Below are 20,959 nucleotides of genomic sequence, written 5' to 3'. Positions count from 1 at the left end.
TCTTTAACTAAGTTGCTGTGTTGATTATAACAAATTTTGTTAAATCACTTTGATCATTGCCTGATGATTAAGCATTGTTAAAAATCATACAACCTAATCCTGTGTTAATAAATCTTAAATTACTGCTACCTCAAAGTTGTGCAGGATCCTAAAATTAACATTTTGCAACAGTACTGCAAAACCACCCATCATGGTTTATATCAAATTTGCACATTTGAAAAACACCTTTGCTAGTCACCCCTTTAAGGAATGCTGCAGCCTTCCTGTAAGAAACCCAGTCCAATCCACTGATTCCCTCCCCGCCAAACCAAACCAAAAAACCATCAAGCATATTAACAATTTTCCTCCTGTGATTAACTAGGCAGGGTGATGCATTTAAGCAATCTTCCTAAAGATGAATCAAACCAGAATACACCTGGGTTTTCTGTATTACATTAAGAACACCTGAGACTGCTTCACTGGTCCAAGTACAGTATTTTAATAAAAAAAATGCTTGTTACATTAACATGTCATTTCACTGATCTCCCTTAATTAGTGCTTTTCATTGAAAAAAAGGATAAGGTTTCTTCTTAACATAAATACACTGTCACAGATGGAGTGATTAACTTCACTTGTAAGAGAGAAGTAGTGAAATGTTTGACATAAAGCAGTGATTTAACAGAGTTAGTAGTGAATGCGACAGTGTTTTACGAGATTCGATGCCAGGGTACACTTGATTATTTACTGCATTAGAGGCCAGGGTCAGACAAGCTGTCAGGGAGACCCTCCCGTTGAGTCACGAGGTTCAGAAAGGAGCCCCTTGCTGTCTAAACTCCTCCTCAGAGAGGAGTCTAGGCATGGCTGGATCCAATCCCAGTCCCACGCTTGGTTTTTGTTTGGTTTGTTTTTTGTTTTTGTTTTTTTTTTTAATATATGAGTTTTGAGAAACTTCATTTGTTTAAGTTACTAAGCTGTCTGACCTGTAATTGTTTTTGGAGTTACTAGTTTCAAAATCTATTATTTCTACCTGAACAAAATGACAAGCCAGTTGAAGATACTGTTTTTCCCTACTTCAGTACATATTATAGTTCAGCACTTTGTAGGTCACAAGTTTTCCATGAAGGAATAACCTAAATTGTGGGGGTAAAACACTGAATGCTACTTAGTTGAAGCAGCAGCAGCAATTTAAGTACTATATATAGAGAGGTTGCTATAAAACTAATATGATTCAATAAAATTGTCTCAAAGCTTAAGACCTAAGTTTTACATGCAAACAAAATTAAAATTGGGGGTTCATGGAAAGTGATTAGGCTTGCCATCACTTTAAAAAAAAACATACTTGGCTAACCAGAAAATAAAGATGACAAGGACCTATGCATTCAAGCCCAAGCTTAGACCAACTTTTTATTTATTTATTAAAACATAGAAAGTACATTACATCACTTTTCACCTTGGTAGTTACCAGGAGCTTACTAGTCAAAATAATCTCAACCTGTAAAAACATAAGACAGACCCTTCAGAAAATGATGCACAGGAGCAAGAATTCCAAAGCCACGTTCAAGACATCTGACAGGATTTCTTTCACAAAGTCATCTCTAACCACTGAATAAGGTCAAAGGCATAAGTAGTCTCACACAAGTCCATTGATCTCTCAGTTTATCTTCCACAGAAATTGTTGAATTAAACGTGATTTTCATTCTAAACTTCACAGATTCTCTCCCCTCCCCCCGTGCACCTGGTCAGTTAATAGAACTATTCTTCATTTCAAAGCTGCTTTAGTATTCAAGCTGCCTTCTTAGTGCAGGTTCCTTGAAGATCTTGTAGATTTATTTTTGACCTAAGAAAAACAGCAAGATAACTACATTAGATTGTAACATATAATAGCAGCGTATCATTTTAACTATTATTCATGTAATTATTATTGAATCTTGTGTACTTGGAAGAAGGGCAGAACTGCAGAGAAAGATATTAATTTTTCCATTTCTTACCTGTTATGAATCATGTGGCTTTTGACTAGATGCCCAGCTGCAAGAGCTGCCATTAGTGATAATTCCCCTGCCATCACTGTAGCACATACAATTTTAGCAAGCTGACGGGCATTTTCACCAGGGTTATCTTGGCTTGCACCTTGAACCCCTAACATCTGAAGAGAAAAAATATACAATATTATGCTATGAAATCTAAGTAAATTTATGCTAAATGTTAAAGTAAATATTTCCAAATTATATCAAATCAACTAGCTTTAAGTTTCTTTAATATTAAAGATCTTGAACTTTAAAAACTAGATATATGAAAACAATTAGATAATTCTAAAATTTTAATGTAAAATCCACCAAGTTTCAAGAAGCCCCATTCCCACATTACTTGGACACAACATGAAAGCGAGCTTTGATTTAGGAAGCTAAATTGCTTAAACTTTCTGCTTTATACCTGCAAACAGGCCTGCTGCGGAAGCAAATTGGTGCCTCCGCCAACAGTTCCTATTTCTATAGAAGGCATTGTGCAACTGACGTACAGGTCTTCGTTGGTGAAGCCAGTTCGCTCCATCAAAGTGATGCAATTAGAGCTGCCCACGTTCTGTGCAGCATCCTTTATATCAGGAAGAAGAAACAAAACAAAAAACTCAGCTAAGTGTTTGGTTAAGAATTACTGAATTAAAGAAAAGCTGAGTTGGTGTAAAACAAACCCACCTGACCACAGGCAATATAGATAGCTGTCACAATGTTTGCTGCATGTGCATTGTAGCCACCTATGCTACCAGCCATCGCAGAACCCACCAAATTTTTGTTTATATTGACTTCAACTATATCTTCTGTAGTTGTCTTCAATACCTAGGCAGAGTGATACACTTTTACTACACCATTCCTTAGGTAGAAATGCCTCATTGCATGTTTAATAAGACCCCACCCCTTTACTCAATCATTGTCCTAGATATCTACTTTTATTTTTGTTCAAAAGGAGCCCTCTCAAATGCAGACTGCATCGTCCAAGTAATAATGGAAAAGTCAGTGCAAAGGGTTTGGACTGCATATGCCTTTAAGAAAAATTCGTCGGTTACCTTCTCTGTTTCAAATTCTCATTCATCTTCAGTATAAAACAAACAAAACCAACTTGGCAGAAACATCCTATTAATTCACCTTGACATGATAGCGACTTTCCTCTCAAGTTGCACCAGACAGTAAACCCTCCCCAATTTTGCTCTACATAAGAATACATAGAATGGTTTGGGTTGGAAGGAACCTTAAAGATCATCTAGTTCAAACCCCCCTGCCACGGGCAGGGACACCTCCCACTAGACCAGGCTGCTCAAAGCCCCATCCAGCCTGGTCTTGAACACTTCCAGGGAAGGAGCATCCACCACAACTTCTCTGGGCGACCTGTTCCAGTGCCTCACCACCCTCACAGTAAAGAATTTCTTCCTAATATCCAATCTAAATCTCCCCTCTTTCAGTTTAAAAATGTTACCCCTCGTCCTATCATTACACTCCCTGATAAAGAGTCCCTCCCCATCCTTCCTGTAGGCCCCCTTCAGGTACTGGAAGGCTGCTATAAGGTCTCCTCGGAGCCTTCTCCTCTCCAGACTGAACAACCCCAACTCTCTCAGCCCGTCTTCATAGCAGAAGTGCTCCAGCCCTCTGATCATCTTCGTGGCCCTCCACTGGACCCATTCCAACAGGTCCATGACCTTCTTGTGCTGAGGACTCTAAAAGCTGGACACAGTACTCCAGGTGGGGTCTCACCCGAGCAGAGTAGAGGGGCAGAATCACCTCCCTTGACCTGCTGGCCACGCTTCTTTTGATGCAGCCCAGGATGCAGTTGGCTTTCTGGGCTGCAAGCACACATTGCTGGCTGATGTTGAGTTTCTCATCCACCAGCACCCCCAAGTCCTTCTCCTCAGGGCTGCTCTCAAGCCATTCTCTGCCCAGTTTATATTTGTGCCTGGGATCACCATGACCCAGGTGCAGGACCTTGCACTTGGCCTGGTTGAACTTCATGAGGTTTGCACAGGCCCACCTCTCAAGACTGTCAAGGTCCCTCTGGATGGCATCCCTTCCCTCCAGCATGTTGACCACTCCACACAGCCTGGTGTCATCAGCAAACTTGCTGAGGGTGCACTCAGTCCCACTGTCCATGTCTCCGACAAAGATGTTAAACAGCATCAGTCCCAGTACTGACCCCTGAGGGATGCCACTCATCACTGGTTTCCACGTGGACATTGAGCCATTGACCGCAACCCTTTGAGCGTGGCCATCTAGCCAGTTCCTTATTCACTGAGTGGTCCATCCATCAAATCCATGCCTTTCCAATTTAGAGATCAGGATGTCGTGCAGGACAGTGTCAAACACTTTGCATAAGTCCAGGTAGATGATGTCAGTTGCTCTCCCCTTATCTACCAATGCTGTGTCAACATCATAGAAGGCCACCAAATTTGTCAGACGCGATTTGCCTTTGGTGAAGCCATGTTGGCTGTCACCAATCACCTCCTTATTTTCCATGTGCCTTAGCAGAGTTTCCATGAGCTAAGAGCTAAACTGAAGAGTTTAAACACAATACTGTGCTACACTGCTAAATAAACATTGTGCACAGTAATATCAAATTAAGTGACATATTTATACTACATTGACTGTATTCTGAAACATTCAGATATTTACACAGAATTTAGTATAAAAATGATCAAAGAGAACAAACAAGATAGCGCTGTGAATAAAATTTAAGATATTCCAGTGTAGTAGGAATAGCAACTGATGACAGAGATCTGTGACAAGTCTACAATACTTACAAAAATATAAAGTTTAATATATTAGAGTTCAATGTAAGTAAGTTTACTGATGTACATAGTTGAGAGGTGGGAAAAAAACATCCCAAGTTTACTTAAAAACTATCAATACCAATTACCAAAGGATGGGCTCTGCACTATTACTCTGGAATGAAATCTTGTGGTTATAATAGATATTGCCACTGAATCAACAGTAAAAATGCAAACAATTCGAAAATTAGGAAATTACTAGGAAGCAAGACCAAAACACATACTTATGCCAATGTATAAATCCAGCTTGCGTACACACACTTTGAATACTGGGTCCAACTCTGTACCCAGATTTTTAGAAGTTTTAGAATTGAAAAAGATCCAGAGATAAGGATGTTCAAAGACATGCTAGGATAGTCTTTTTACTCATTCCTCATAGAGAAACTAGTACTTTTCAGTCTGAAAATTAGAATAGCTGGGAAGGTAGAAGAACTTTATTAGAGCTATAAAGTCTTGAGCAGTAAGAAGAAGATAAAAGTATCAAGTATTTCTTCCAGTACAAACTGGGGCATCATCAAATGATATCATCAACAAAAAGGAGGTAGTTCTTCACACAAGGTGTTGGTGCACTGTGGAATTCTGCTCGGTATATTAGTACTAAAAGTTTACTTAGTTTCACAGAAGGGACTGGACAAATTACTGGAGGGGGGGAAAAAAATAAATAAATCCATCAAATACTAAAGCACCAATTTACACAATCTTGAACGTGTTGGTGGAAGCCTGTTCCGAGTACGGTGTAAACTCCTCCCTAGATACTGTCTGTCATGGCCAGCGCTGGCAACCAGGTAATGGGCAATGGATTTGGTCTGACACACATAGCCAATCTTCTGAACTCAGGTGGAAGAGAATCTAAGATAGCTCTTATGATGTAGGACAAGTTTCCCAGAGGCTAGGACTAGGATTGGTTATAAAGGTTACCCTTCATCATGCAAGAACCCTAAGGTAGCTTAAGAACTGAGTGAAGCACCTGATTATCTATTTTCATTATAGTAGGGGGGGGCATAGAAACTTTGAAGAGAATGCCAGGTTTTTGCAAGAGACAATAAGTGAGTGAAATGATCAAAATGACCGGGTACAATGTCAGGCAAAACTCCATGCGTAAAAAAAAAAAAAAAAAAAAACAAACACCAAAAACAACAAAAAACCAAACCCAAAAAACCAACACACCACTATCAAACTGGCATAATTTTTTCAAAGGTAAAAAGTGAAAATTCTAATGCCTTCAACTAGATAACCATCATTAAATATGTAGCACATTATCTTTATCAATGATCTGGATTAGGGGATTGAGTGCACCCTCAGTAAGTTTGCAGACGACACCAAGTTGGGTGGGAGTGTTGATCTGCTTGAGGGTAGAAAGGCTTTGCAGAAGGATCTGGACAGGCTTGGATCCATGGGCCAAGGTCAATGCTATGAGGTTCAACAAAAGCCAAGTGCCAAGTCCTGCACTTGGATCACAACAACCCCATGCAGCGTTACAAGCTTGGGGAAGAGTGGCTGGAGAGCTGCCTGGCAGAAAAGGACCTGGGGGTGTTGGTCAACTGCTGGCTGAATATGAGCCAGCAGTGTGCCCGGGTGGCCAAGGCGGCCAACAGCATCCTGGCCTGTATCAGGAACAGTGTGGTGAGCAGGACTAGGGAGGTGATCATCCCCCTGTACTCAGCACTGATGAGGCCCCACCTCGAGTACTGTGTCCAGTTTTGGGCCTCTCACCACAAAAAGAAACATTGAGGTGCTGGAGTGGGTCCAGAGAAGGGCAACAAAGCTGGTGAGGGGTCTGGAGCACAAGGCTTATGAGGAGCGGCTGAGGGAACCGGGGTGGCTTAGCCTGGAGTAAAGGAGGCTGAGGGGAGACCTTATCACTCTCTACAACTACCTGAAAGGAGGTTGTAGCGAGGCAGGGGTTGGTCTCTTCTCCCAAGTAACAAGCAATAGGACAAGAGGAAACGGCCTCAGGTTGTGCCAGGGAAGGTTTAGACTGGATATTAGGAAAACTTTTTACACCGAAAGGGTTATTAAGCATTGGAACAGGCTGCCCAGGGAAGTGGTAGGGTCACCATCCCTGGAGGTATTTAAAAGACAGGTAGACGTAGTGCTTAGAAATATGGTTTAGTGATGGCTTTTGTCAGAGTTAGGGTGATGGTTGGACTAGATGATCTGAAAGGTCCCTTCCAACCTGGGCAATTCTATGATTCTATGATCTTAGAAGAGACAGTGGAAGGAAAAAAAAAATCTACTGTAAGAGGTTCTCAGGAAAAATGACCTCCTACAGCAGTAGTCTAAAAATATACATATGGATCATCCTTACATGGAACACAACTTACAGTTATATCTGTAATATAAAATATGTATCAGTTTTGTAAAATATATTCATTTTTATAAAAAAAATGAAATAAGGCAGACACTTACTTCTCTAACAACCTTGGCTGGAATGACTGCTTCACAGACAACAGACTTCCCTCTTCCTTCTATCCAATTTATAGCAGCAGGTTTTTTGTCTGTACAATAGTTACCACTAATAGCTAGAACCTGGAGATTAGGAAACTCTTCACTCAACCTTGCCAGTGCTTTTTCAGTACCCTGTTAAAAGAGAAACAGATATAGGGCTAGTATATCATTATGGTTGTAAAACAAGCTACTCAAGGACAGTGGAACAGCAAGATTAGATTAAGTCTAACCAGATCATCAGTTACAGCTGAAGAAGAGAACCTGATTTCAGCAAGTAACCTGAAACAGGAGAGAGAGAGAGAAAAAAAAAAAAAGATGAAAAGAAAAAAAAATAATCTATCACTATCCTTTTTCTAACCACTTTGGGAATTATATGGGGAATAACTGGTTCTCCCCAGTACATGTGGACTCTAGATGCATTCTAGGTGAACGGGCATATGCTTACCATACTGAAGATGCAACATGAACCAAGGCAGACAGTACAAGCATGAAATGAATTCACTTTGGACATAGTGGAAAGCGCTTTTCTACACTAGGAAGTCAGACAAAAGGACTGCTATATTTAGTGCCTGTCTATGGCCAGATCCATTTATGTAATGGTTCTGAGAAATTGTATATAGAATAGGCAATCAGTATTAAAGCTTATCTCAAACAGTACAAGGCACCCCCCAGTCTATGGGTCACATCTCGGGTTCTTCCACATATTTGCATAAAGACCAAAACCAGTCAAACAAAGAGAACACCCCCCCCCCCACTGCCACTCACCAGATTTCTAATCCCTTATTTACAAGGGGTGATAACACAATAACAGATTAAATTAGTGCTGGATAAAAATCTTTGGCTCAAAGCAACAGAGCAAACAGCTTAAACTTCCATATTATCAAGAACAGTTTATTTAAAAAATAAAAAAAAATTAAATACAAAGTTACTTTAACCTTTTTTCTTTCATCGTTCTCATCCTATTCTTGTTTACGCTTGACAAGGTCAAACACTTTTATTATTTTATAGTACTGCAAACAATGTTATGTCTTGTCTTTCTGTCTTCACATGCCAGGTAGTCACAGATTGGTAGGATACAATTATTTATTTTAAAAAGAAATACACATTTATGAGAGAGACTTTAGGGGACTGGACCTTACTTTTGAAATCATATTCATTCCCATTGCATCCCCTGTTCCACACTGAAAACGGATATAAAGGTTACGACCAGCCAAACTGATGGTAAGTTTTTGTAGGCGGGCAAACCTGCAAGAAAATTTAATTACTTACAGTCCTCAAGGAAAAAGATTAAATTAGTTTTAAGTAGCAAAATGACAGATAGCACTGTTAACTGCACTGTGCTATCTGTACTCCTCCCTCAGCGCAGGAAAAAACCATCATGGCTACCACGCACATAGTTCTCTCAAGTAAATACTTTAAAATGCTTACTTTAAAAGTGTTCACTGCCTTTTTATGCTTTCTATCCCTAGACTTCATGAAATAAAATATGCACTAACATAAATTTAACTCCTTTGTATTCCCTAAAACATCTGACTACCAGGTATAAACTAAAAATTAGGTCTTTGGAAATTCTTATGTCAGTTTTACAGCAAGGCAAAACCCATGCTATCATCTTCAACAACAGTGCAAGCTCCACAAGTCAAAGCTTTATTCATACAGAGTAAGAGTCAAACAAAGTTCGGGAAACACTGCATTTAAACAGCACCATATGTTATTCTCGCCAAAATATACATATGTCCTTGGGTGACACTTGTAAGATTGGTAAGAAACATAACTGATATGGAAATCTCTTTCCAAATCTTCCTAAAGAAAGCAGGTAGTCATAAGTCTTAGAATAAACTCTAGGGCTTGAAATAAACTTAATACTGTTTTACATTTTTTAAGCATTTCAGTTCTAGCATTATTTTATCCCGTAGTCTCTGGAACCTCACAAATTAATTCAAAGTTTGGAATCTAGCCTTTCAGATGATATTACTAATGTTAGTAATTACTTTTTGCATAATAACTACTAAAAATCCAAATAAGCTTTTATGTTTATTTTTAAATGCTTAGACAAAATTACGTATTAAGTATTACACAATGCAAATGTATTTGTTGCTATGATCTAGTTCTTTACCACTTATTATCGGAAAAATGTTTATTACTAGCCTTGGTATATAGCCAGAGTGACTTTTGTTTTCTTAGATTCACACTACACGGGATAGCTCAAATGAGTAAGTAATTTCCTGTACTGCATTACACAGAAATACAATTAGGAGCTTTCTACCATCCACAGAAGCCTTATATCAGGAAATAAGGCTGGAATAGCCATTATACTAACCTACTTGTGCTGTCAAAAGCTTCCTTCATTATTTTAAAGCCTTCAGGGCTTTCAAGCCAAACTTTCACTTCTGCAGCCTGGCAAGCAGTGGGCAGCCTTACAACGGGTCCTCGAGTCATCCCATCTGCCAGAATGCAGCTACTTGCTCCTCCACCAAGCTAAAAAATCAAAGCAGAAGGGAAACGAAGTGTCATGGTTTCGGCTGGGATGGAATTGACTTTCTTGCTGGCAGCTGCTGTGGTACTGTGTTTTGGACTTGGGATGGGAAGGATGTTGATAACACACTGATAGTTTTGGTTGTCACTAAGCACTCAAGGCCTTTTCTGCTCCTCATACCACCCCGCTAGCGAGTAGGCTGGGAGCGCACAAAAAGTTGGGAGGATACACAGCCGGGACAGTTGACCCCAACTGACCAAAGGAATATTCCATACCATATGACGTCATGCTCAGTATATAAAAAGCTGGGGGAAGATGGAAGTGGGGGACGTTCAGAGTTATGGCATTTTGTCTTCTCAAGTAACTGTTACGCATGATGGAGCCCTGCTTTCCAGGAGATGGCTGAACACCTGCCTGCCAATGGGAAGTAGCGAATGAATTCCTTGTTTTGCTTTGCTTGCATGCGCTGCTTTTGCTTTACCTATTAAACTGTTTTTATCTCAATCCACAAGTTTTCCTTATTTTTCCAATTCTTCTCCCCATTCCACTGGGGGGGGAGAAGTGAGCAAGCAGCTGCGTGGTCCTAGATGCTGGCTGTGATTAAACCATGACACAAAGTAAGATTACCGAAAGTAAATTTTAGTTTTTAGGAAGTCAAAAAAACCCCCACACCTTGTATCTCCCCAAAATATGTTTTATAATATAGAAATTTTTTCAAGCTAGTCAAACAATACTTACACATATTGCTCTACATCCTCTGTTTGTGCTTGCTACAAGACATCCTTCCGTTGTCGCCATTGGAACGTGAAACTCTCTGTTATCCAAAAATAGTGGTCCTGCTACGCCTACAGGAATAGGCATATATCCAATCACATTTTCACAGCAAGCTCCCATAACCTTACAAAAATAATAGAGAGGTATTATTAAGGTTACATGTACACTGATACAGTACAGCATGCTACATACTATGCACGTGACTACAACAAAGCATCTTAGCAAAAAGCCCACAACCCTACCCATAAAGCAACCAACTGCCACCTCAAAAAGTTACAGCTACAGCAATCAACAGCTAATACTATTAAAGTCTAGTATTTGGAAGACCTAGTGAATCTTATTAAGTCTTAAACACTATTAAATAAAATTAATTTAATACTGTTAAATTAATTTTATATAAACTTCCATTTTAACTTGAGCTCAAGGTACTATTTTCATTCAACTGAACTCAGGCTCAGTATGAGTAGAATTCTGCATTTAGGAGGTAAGGCAACTGCATACCTAGGTAGGAAATATTTTTTGTGTAAACTGCAAAACTTACCTTACCTCCCTAGGTTTAAAAACATCAAAAATGATAAAAGGCAGTGCCTTACATTTGCCCTCCTCCCCTTCTACATCAGTTTTGACCAAGCTCATTATTAATTTATATACATCACTTGGAACAGATATTTCATAGATTTGGAAAATGGTTTTGCTTGTACGCCTTTTACTTACCAAAGAATAATTGTAATTCCTATAAGGAAGATATCGCAGAGATGAAGGTTCAGGGAGTTTCTTAGATAACATCTGTCTGCGAATGGACACACCTCGCTCTTGAGTTTCCATTACAGTTTCCAGTTTGTATGCAGGAATATGCTTAGCATCAACTAAGCTGATGACCTCAGCATCAGTAAGGAATTTTGCTCCCTTCTGGAAACGTAAAAGAAAAGGTGGGAAAAGAAAGTATAGATTCTCTTGGTGAAAATCCTTTTAAATGTTTCCAAATTAAAAAGGGTAACAACTTTATTTTGACAATATCAGAGAACATCTAAAGGAATCAACTACCAATGTCAGGTTTTATAATAGAACAAGTATAGTGGAGTCTCATTCTCTGGAGAGATTCAAAACCCGCCTGGACGCATTCCTGTGCAACCTGCTCTAGGTGAACCTGCTTTGACAGGGGGGTTGGACTAGATGATCTCTGAAGGTCCCTTCCAACCCCTACTATTCTGTAATAGGATACGATAAAAAATATATTCTCAGACACCAACTTATGTGCATACGTGATAAAGCTTCAGTAACTTGGTATGAAATGAATGATGAAGCTGCCTCCCTCACAATTTTGGGGATAGAGGGAGACTCATAATAAAAGATTATTTCTTTACAACTTCAAAAACATACACCTGTTTTTCTCATCTGCACTGAAAAAAAAAATGCAAAAGAAACGGTCTGGAGGAGAAGCAACTTATGAAAGGATGTTGTTTTGTTTCTCCCCCTTGTTTTTGGTCTTCCCCTCCCCAGTTATTAAAGCTATATAATTCTCTGCAGAATGACATTACGGTCAATAGCTGTTCCCCAGGGGTCAGTACTGGGTCCAGTCCTCTTCAATATATTCATCAATGACATGGATGAGGGGACAGAGGGCACCCTCAGCAAGTTTGCTGATGCTACAAAACCAGGAGGAGTGGCTGACACCAGAAGGCTCTGTCATCATTCAGCGAGACCTGGACAGGTTAGAGTGTTGGGCGGAGAGGAACCTTATGAAATTCAATAAGGGCAAGTGTAGGGTGCTGCACCTGGGGAGGAATAACCCCCTGCACCAGTACAGGTTGGGGGCTGACCTGCTGGAGAGCAGCTCGGTGGAAAGAGACCTGGGAGTCCTGGCAGACAACAAGTTGACCATGATCCAGCAATGTACCCTTGTGGCCAAGAAGGCCAATAGTCACCTGGAGTGCATTAAAAAGAGTGTGGCCAGCAGGTTGAGGGAGGTCATCCTCCCCCTCTGCTCTGCCCTGGTGAGGCTGCACCTGGAGTACTGTGTCCAGTTCTGGGCTCCCCAGTTCAAGAAGGACAGGGAACTGCTGGAGAAGGTACAACAAAGGGCTACAAAGATGATTAGGGGACTGGAACACCTCTCTTATGAGGAAAGGCTGAGGGATTTGGGTCTTTTTAGTCTGGAAAAAAGAAGACTGAGGGGGGATCTCATCAATGCTTATAAATACTTAAAGGGTGGTTGTAAGGAGGATGGAGCTAGGCTCTTTTCAGTGGTGCCCGGGGACAGGACAAGGGGTAATGGGCACAAGCTAGAACACAGGAAAAATTCCATCTCAACATGAGGAAAGAATTCTTTACTTTGAGGGTGGCAGAGCACTGGAACAGGCTGCCCAGAGAGGTTGTGGAGCCTCTTTCTCTAGAGATATTCAAAATCCACCTGGACACTGTTCCTGTGCAACCTGCTCTAGGTGAACCTGCTTTGGCAGGGGAGTTGGACTAGATGATCTCTGAAGGTCCCTCCCAACCCCTACCATTCTGTGATTTAAAAGCTGGAAAATGAACTGTAAGAATTTTTAAATCAGATGTTGCAGTAGAGGTTAAAAAAAAAATAAATTATTTTTCCATACCTCTGCATTTCCAAGTATACAAATACATTCCGCAATAGAACGTGGTTCTTTAGGTAACTCAACTTCTTCCTCTTTTCTATTAAGAAATGAAGAAGTTTCCACAGGGCTGCAACTGCCAACTACAAATGTGTCCTTGGTTGATAACTCTGCTAATACAGGTTTTATGACTTCAGCTGCATAAAGACAATTAAAATAAACTTTGGTTTACAAAAATCTTAAATTTTGATCCCAAATACAACATAACACAGATTTTGCCCAGTGATACCATGGCACACGGGCTCCATTTTATGGTTGGACTCAATGATCTGAAAGGTCCCTTCCAACCTAGACAATTCTATGATTTCACTCTTTGTTCCAAATAGTCAAGAATAGGTTCAGACTTTAAAATGCCCGAAATTACCATTTCCATCTTTGGGAACTAAAGTTTCTTCTACTGTGTTAGATATCTGATTGTTTTTCAGAAGTCCAGATTGCTTCCTGCAACAGTTCTCAGGGACCTTTTTCCGGACCATCATTGGAGATGTTATGGGATTCTTCAGTGAGAGTGTGGATTCAGTCTCTGCTTGCTCAAAGAAAATATATTTCACAGCAAGGAGAAGGGCTAATCCAAGGGTGATTACTTGTTCAATATCCATACTGGCCATTCTAAAAAAGACAAATCAAGAAGTAAATACATTGTATATACAATTTGTTTGTTTATAACAACATTCTAACATCCCTTTGCTTTAGAAAGGGTAATAGTTTGATCATCATTTATACAGTTACTGAAACTCCTGTCAAAAGACATTTCTAATAGGACATTCAAGTATGTTAGGTTAGGGTAGAGAAATCACTCTTTGTAATAAGAAATTTTTAGATTTCATTAGCTATTTTCTAAATCTTTGTTAAAAAGCAGCCTCAGTAAGAGAAATGACTGGAAAACATTCACTATTTAACAGCGATAAAGTGGAAAATTTCAATTATCATCATCTACCAATAATGACTACTACGATGCAAATTGAACTGCTTGGGGAGGGGGGGGGACACGGACACGACACACAACCTAAGAGACAGTTCTGTGTTTTCAGAAGTAACATGGAACCACAGCTGCCACTAACTTCAGTTGATCTGAAGGAAAAGCAAGAATGACATGGCTTTTGCACTTGTATGTGAATGGTCAGAAGCTCTGCATAAATAATTACTCTAGTGCAGTCAGAAAATTTATTTTCCAGTGTGCTCTGAAAGGTGTCAGTGCTAGTGGGAAAAGATAGTGTTATGATGCACACAGGACAGCTGGTTCCTGATCATGTTCTTATTACTTCAAGGAGATTGAACAAACAGCATAACATTGAAATATTTCTTATGAAATGACATCTCTGGTTCCAAGAAATCCTACAGTGGTCAGATCTGCAAGTTTACAAGTATTGTACTCTAGGATCATAGCTTGGCAGCACTGGAGAATAGACCCTAATCGAGGAAATACACTTCTCTCTTGTGAAGTTGCCTACCGAGAAAGGTAGAACTGCCATAATGAAACATTAGGTTCAATTCTCTTCGGTGCATTCTCAGCCAATCCCACTGCATTTTCTACAGTACTGTTTTGAGCAACTGGTTCCACTATCCAGCGACTGTGGGCATGAACAAGAACCAAACCCAGCGACTGTATTAAAAACACAAAACAAACATTAAATTTTCAACTGTAACGAGGTATCTAACCTACTAAGATTAAGCTTTTTGTGTGGGCTTTTTTTTTTTTTAAATTTGCTTGTTTTGTTTCCCATGCCTCAAAAGTCTAAAGCTAAAGGCTGATTTTCCACACCTCTCATCAACACCATTTTTGGCCTATCATAACGCTCATAGCTTTGAGCCTGTCCCATCACATCCTTCCTCTTGGCTCAAGTAATAATCAGAGGAAGCTGAGGGCATTGTAGGGGTAAGAGGATTAGTACACATGAAAAAGCCATGAGTGTTTTGCACAGAAGTAGTGGCATACACAGGAAGACTTGAGGTGTGGATACAGGGGATGTTATTAAAATTTACCACGGTAAACCAGACTAATGGGATACAGAACACATGTCTGTAGAAAACAAAAGTTTTCTTCATTGCACCAGGATATCTTACTGATTGCATAACTACAGGTGAAAAAAAGCCACAAACCATAATCATTTTGACCCTCTGTGTTACAGGATTTGGTTTATTTTCTTCTTCTTCCAGAACACGAGTAAAATGACTAAGCTGCCATATAGGACGCCCTTCACGACTCTCTCTTGAAAGCTGCAAAAATAACAAAATTAAAAAATAGAACCCATTTAGTAGGTATTAGAAGGACCAACAAATGAGCTTCACCACTGTATTTTTATTTGATCATTAATAAATTACCAACAAAAGAGTTAGGCTAAACAGTAGACTGTAGGCTACGTTAGACTTTAACAAGTGAAAAACCCTGGACAGCCATTAATGTAAAATAGAATTTTTGTACTCTGCTTTAGATCCGTACTCATACTATTGAGTGTGACTCATTTTCAATGGCATTAACAAGTTACATCCATCAGCTGAACCACCATAACTCTTTCTGTGCATTTCCTGTTCACCTCTAAAGGAAGACAAACATGCTGGCGTATACCTCAGTGATGAAATACATAGCCTACAAGAAGCACAGGGTCTGAATACTAAGCTTGATGTTGTGCTGAAGTTGGTCTTACCTCTAATACCAAGGACACACAAGCTGGAAAGAAGGTCATAAAGACAAAGTAGTTGGCAAGAACAGACATACAGCCAAAGCAGCACATAATTTCAAGTTGTCGCACGCCTACATAAAAAAAAAAAAGTTTTTAACATCTGAATATGCACCAGGCTTTCTATATACTTGAAGCATTGCAGAAGTAAGAAAAAAAACCATTAATCTGGCACTGCAGACTAGAGAGGGAACTGTCTAGATTAATGAAAAACAAGCATGTTAAGCCCTGGTCATTTTGTATCAGCTTAGCACAATACGTATTTACAGTATGGTATACAGAAAATTTTTAAAGTGTAAATCTAAATAAATATAGAAATAATTACAGTTTACTAAGATTTTAAAGCTTCACAATGAAAACATGAAACTCCTCCTTTATCTAAGCAAAGAACAATTAGTCAACATTATGTATTGAAATCCCTTGTAAAAGATGGCCAATTAAGTGTTCAGGGAATAAAAGAGTATATACCCCATCTACTCTTTCACTAGTCTGGTATCTAGAAAAAGTCAATATGCCATGTCGCACATGCATTACAGAACCCCCTTAATAAAGATGACAGAGCTAACAGTATAAATAATTAAAAAAAAAAAATATATAAAATCAATTACATGGTACACCAAAACGAAGTGGTTTTCCCCTAGATGTAAACAGGAAAACAGCTTATTAACACACATTTCCTTCCCCCCCCCAGGTCCAAACGAATTTAAAAAGCTAGTGCTTTGAAAGATGCCTTTAAGGTATGCATGTTAGTTTAAAAAACAAAAAAACCCAACACACACAACAAACAAACAAAAAACCTCACTCACTATGGAACTGCAATTTATTTTACAAAGAAATTAGTTATTTGCACATGAAAATCCTTTGCTTATTACATTCAACGTTCTCTTTTTAAGGAAAGACAACTGCTACTGCACACAGAACTGATGAAGATCAAAAGACTGGGGGGAACAACAAAGTAAATTGGTTATTTTTAATTGAACTAGAGTAACTTTCTTTCACCTGGAGTCATTTTTAGAAACACTAGTTTTTGCAAGAATATGAAATAGGTGTGCATGTCCTGAAAGAATGCCCAAGAGAAAGTTTTAGCAGCTGCTTTAAGATGTTAACAGGAATGATAGGAACGATACAAGGTCTCACCTGACATAGTACCAACACCAATCACAAGGCACTCCACAAGTGCATCCAGTGTAAATGTAGGGCCTAAAATTGCCATTCCATGTGAAATATTTTCTCTTACTTCATCCTAAAAATAAAGATTACATTAGCATAAAGACAAAAATCAAAGTAAGAGAGTGCACATAACACGATTAGTAAATTGAGTAGTATTATGGTGATAAGGCCTTATAAAACAGACATTGAAAATTAATTATTATGAGAGAATACATTCTTTAATTGCTTAATTTCCCATAAACTATTATACTTTGACAGTCTTTATTTACACAACAAGATTATTTAATTTTCAAAGTCTCCACCTTTGTCTCATCAGTATTCTAAGCTCCTACAACACTGATGGGCACAGACTTTAATTAAAGTACATTCAGAAGAACAGGACTTCTACACTTCAAGACATAAAATAGAAGCCACTTATGTCACAGCATCTCAAAAGTTCTTGCAACCACATATCTGTATCCTTTTTTAAATTTATTTATCTTAAATTATTTGACTCTCTAGACTCAGCTGTCAGAAAAGAGGACATAAAAGACACTAAGACTGCCCTGGGGAGAAAGGGATTTCCTCCAGAAGCCAGGCATGGAAAACTCCAGAGGCCTGCTGCTGTTTTGTTGGTAGTGGTAGTAGTTTGAGGGGAGAGGGAGTAAAAACCTATTTGTGAAATAGTTTCTTGAAAATGAATAAAAAATTCTGTACTCGTAATTATTATATAATAATATATAACACACTATTATATTGCATATATAGAGAATGTACAATATACTCATATATATAATATGTTATAGTATATTACTGTACATTATACTGTATTTTTGTCACAATTATTATGCTCAATTACAATGTACAGTATTTTGTAGGTATAAATGAATTTCATTAAAAGTACTTTTATTTCAGAACTTAGAATATTAGGAAATGACCATTCCAATGTACGATAGGCAAGATATATTGTTGATCCTTCATGTTGTGCTGTGTTAATTGCATTAGAGCATGAATATGTATTTATCTACACATATGCCATGTTTGTTCTGCTAAGATTTTTGTCTAGAAAATATGCTTTTTTCTGTATCGGCATTATAACATTAAATGTCTATTTATATACTGCTCCTGAGCCCTACAAATTAACTTTTTTCTATCAATAAATGGAAGACTTCAGTCTAGGAACTCTAGCCTCCTTAATAGAGCTATAAACATTGGTGTTTAAAGTTCTGAACCTATAAAGTACTCATACATACAATTAACTTAGCTGACATGATTATGCACACTAGTTGTACAGTGTTATCATTCAATTTGTCCTGGTTTAAGGTAAAACAGAACCAATTTTCTGATTTGTAATTTTACTTTTTAGCTGGGCCTCTTCTAACTGACCAAAGTCTGAAATTAACAGCATATTGTTCAGACACTGTTCACTCTCAGAGTGATAAGACCTGATTATACCAAGGAATGGTATGCACAGAGGCTCTTGCTTAGACTTATTGCTATAACAGCCAAGGTCAGATCACTTCATTATTTGCCCCGTTAGAGGGTCAGAAGCAGAGAAGCATAGAGGGGTCCCACCTGCAGGGAGGAGCAGATGGGACAGGTGACCCAAAACTGACCAACAGGGTATTCCATCCCATCTGCATCACACTCAGTATAAAAGCTGAGGGATCAAAGGGGCAAGGCGGCTCTGGCTCGCTCTCTTTCTTCAATGGCCGATGTCTGAGGAGGACCCTGTCTGTTTGTCTGCCTTTGATCCCGATCTGAGCATTCCTGACTCTAGTTCAGGAATTCAGCTCCTGTCCATCGCTGACTCCAGTCTGGGACTTTCCCTGTGTCTGCTGGTGACGCGATCGTCATCCTGGGAGCTGGATACGGTTTTGTATATACTGTATACTTTTTTTTAAAAAAAATATTTTATTATTTCTTATTTCCTTATTTATTATTATTTTCATTAAAGTAGTTTAGTTCTTTTTCTAAACTCATAAATCTCCTTATCTCTTCCTCTCCTCTCTAAGGAGGGGGGGGAAGGGCCATCTGTCGTTCTGCTTGGCCAATCTGGCCAAAACCACAACACAATTGAACACTGATCTGAATAAAAAACAATACAGAACATAGAATATGGATTAAATTGAATCCTTTTTACGTATCACCAATATAGTATTCACCTGTATGTGTCTCTACCTGGATTATTCATCGTTTAATATTAAATTCAAAAGCTCCATTGCAAAAACCAAACAAACAAACAAAAAACCCAAACAACAAAAAAAAAAAAACCCTGACCTGTGAGTTGGAACTGAGCGCAAATTTGGCTAACGCACTCGCTCTTGAAAGATCAATCAGAAGCAGGAAGAACGGTAAAGCTTCACTGAAAGAGAGAGGCATATGTTAAGGGTAAAATACAAGATTTATTGTACAGGAAAAAGAATTCAAGCAAGAAATCCAGAATAACAATTCATTACTTACTTTAAACCCGTCAATTCTTTATCCAAGAAGTGAATTACCACTATACTAAAAACAAAACTTGAGAAGATTGTGAAGAGGCCAGCAATACCTTAAAAAAAAAAAAAAAAAAAAAAAGGAAAATTCTTTTTTATATAGTGGGAGAGAAAGGAAAAAAAGAAAAAAGGAAGAAAGAAACAATATGCCTTTCGATCAGTTCTGAAGCAAACAAACTGCAATTCTCATCTCTCAGAGTGCATAAACAACAGTTGAGATACAAACTGATGAGGATGCTATTATTATACAGATATTTAAATCTAAAATTTGTACTGCATTCAAAGTAAGACTGTGAAAAATTAAAGCCACAAATCTTCTCTTTATCAGCAAAACAGAAAAGTGGCTTAAACGGCTCTATATTTTTAGTGTTTCACACGATTATTTCAATAATCACATTTCCAGTGTTTATATAATCCTACACAATCTCTCAGAGCTGCACTTTGATTTATGCAGAACATTTATTTATTCTGCTGTCTAGCAAAGAATTAAAATAATCCTGTTCTGAAGTATTAAAAATCTCATATTTATTACTAATTTATATTTAAAAAACAATTAAAATGCATACAGAAAATAAATAAATAAATAAAAACATCAGATACAGTACCTAAAATGTATTTTGACCCAAGCTGCCTTAGATTCTGAAACTGGAAATATATATAAAGGATTGCTATACAGCGCGTGATTGTCAAGATGATGATGTCACTGCTCAGAACATCCTATTTGAAATACAAAGTGATTTAGTTAGCTTTTACATTAAGCAGTAACTTCTTGTCAAGTTTCAGTAACAAAAAAACCAAACAATCCACTATGAAGTGGCACTAAAAATGAAGCTTTGGAATAAAATAAGTATCACTGCTAATCTGTCTTAAAAAAGATTAAAATATTGCAAACAATATGAATATCAAATGCTTGCTCACTAGATACCATGCCACTGAAAGTTAGGTTTAATGAAAACCTTCTGTAGGTGCATCACTGCTTACATCCAGCTTTATTGCCTTCTTTTCCCATGCTGGATATTAAAGAACTTTCTGTATAGCTACTTTCCTCCTAATACATCAAACCTGATCTTATTCTACAGAAAACCCTGCATCTACAGATTAACAGTAAGTACTATAACATGAATTTAAATCCTTACATCGTCAAGTTTGGGGCACTCATAATTCCAGCCACATATCTTGTCATTCCCAGTGAACATCTTCATGGACATCATACAGATAGTGAGAGTCACTGTTCCCACAATGACTTCCCATGGATGAGAGGCTACAAAAAAGCCATGCACTCGAAAGAGTCTGGACAACATTTTCAAGACTGTTTTTCTATATTTAGCAAACCTGCAACAAAATAATATTTCACATAAGCAAGTACGAGATTTGGGGAAAAAGGATAGAGCTATGTACATTTTTGCAAGTCATCTCTCAGGGGAAAAAAAAAAAAAGAAAAAAACAAACCAAAAAACAGTTAACTAACAGATGAGTAAGGAAACTCATCGTCACCTTTCAACTTTCCATGTAAAACA

General features: G+C 38.4%; 1 protein-coding gene and 1 long non-coding RNA gene across 2 annotated transcripts; both read right to left on the bottom strand.

The window, feature by feature from the left end:
* Positions 1-1,435: 1,435 nt before the first annotated feature.
* LOC128901992 (uncharacterized) lies at positions 1,436-2,479 on the bottom strand. The gene is made up of 3 exons (XR_008463563.1): positions 2,410-2,479; positions 1,968-2,122; positions 1,436-1,816 (listed from the first exon to the last, which is right to left on the bottom strand). It is a non-coding gene; the product is annotated as an uncharacterized LOC128901992 (long non-coding RNA).
* Positions 2,480-7,218: 4,739 nt separating this feature from the next.
* Positions 7,219-20,743, bottom strand: LOC128901989 (3-hydroxy-3-methylglutaryl-coenzyme A reductase-like). The gene is made up of 14 exons (XM_054184236.1): positions 20,579-20,743; positions 20,048-20,159; positions 19,411-19,498; positions 19,228-19,312; positions 16,936-17,041; positions 15,766-15,872; positions 15,221-15,337; positions 14,572-14,723; positions 13,485-13,729; positions 13,085-13,257; positions 11,199-11,393; positions 10,449-10,607; positions 9,555-9,712; positions 7,219-7,366 (listed from the first exon to the last, which is right to left on the bottom strand). Exons 1-14 carry the CDS (start codon positions 20,741-20,743, stop codon positions 7,339-7,341), a joined length of 1,890 nt encoding a protein of 629 aa, XP_054040211.1. The 3' UTR covers positions 7,219-7,338.
* Between the last annotated feature and the right edge of the window lie 216 nt (positions 20,744-20,959).

Source organism: Rissa tridactyla, chromosome W, assembly GCF_028500815.1.
Source record: "Rissa tridactyla isolate bRisTri1 chromosome W, bRisTri1.patW.cur.20221130, whole genome shotgun sequence".
In the NCBI taxonomy this organism is placed as follows: Eukaryota; Metazoa; Chordata; class Aves; order Charadriiformes; family Laridae; genus Rissa; species Rissa tridactyla.
The sequence above is the reverse complement of the archived record's forward strand: the minus strand, read 5'-3'. Positions and strand labels throughout refer to the sequence as shown.

Coding starts and splice junctions, on each gene's coding strand:
- LOC128901989 (XM_054184236.1), bottom strand. CDS start 20,743: ATGTTGTCCAGACTCTTTCGAGTGCATGGCTTTTTTGTAGCCTCTCAT. Junction 19,313..19,410: donor AAAGAATTGACGGGTTTAAA/GTAAGTAATGAA, acceptor TCTCTCTTTCAG/TGAAGCTTTACCGTTCTTCC. Junction 9,713..10,448: donor GAGGATGTAGAGCAATATGT/GTAAGTATTGTT, acceptor TTGATTTTTTAG/CTTGGTGGAGGAGCAAGTAG.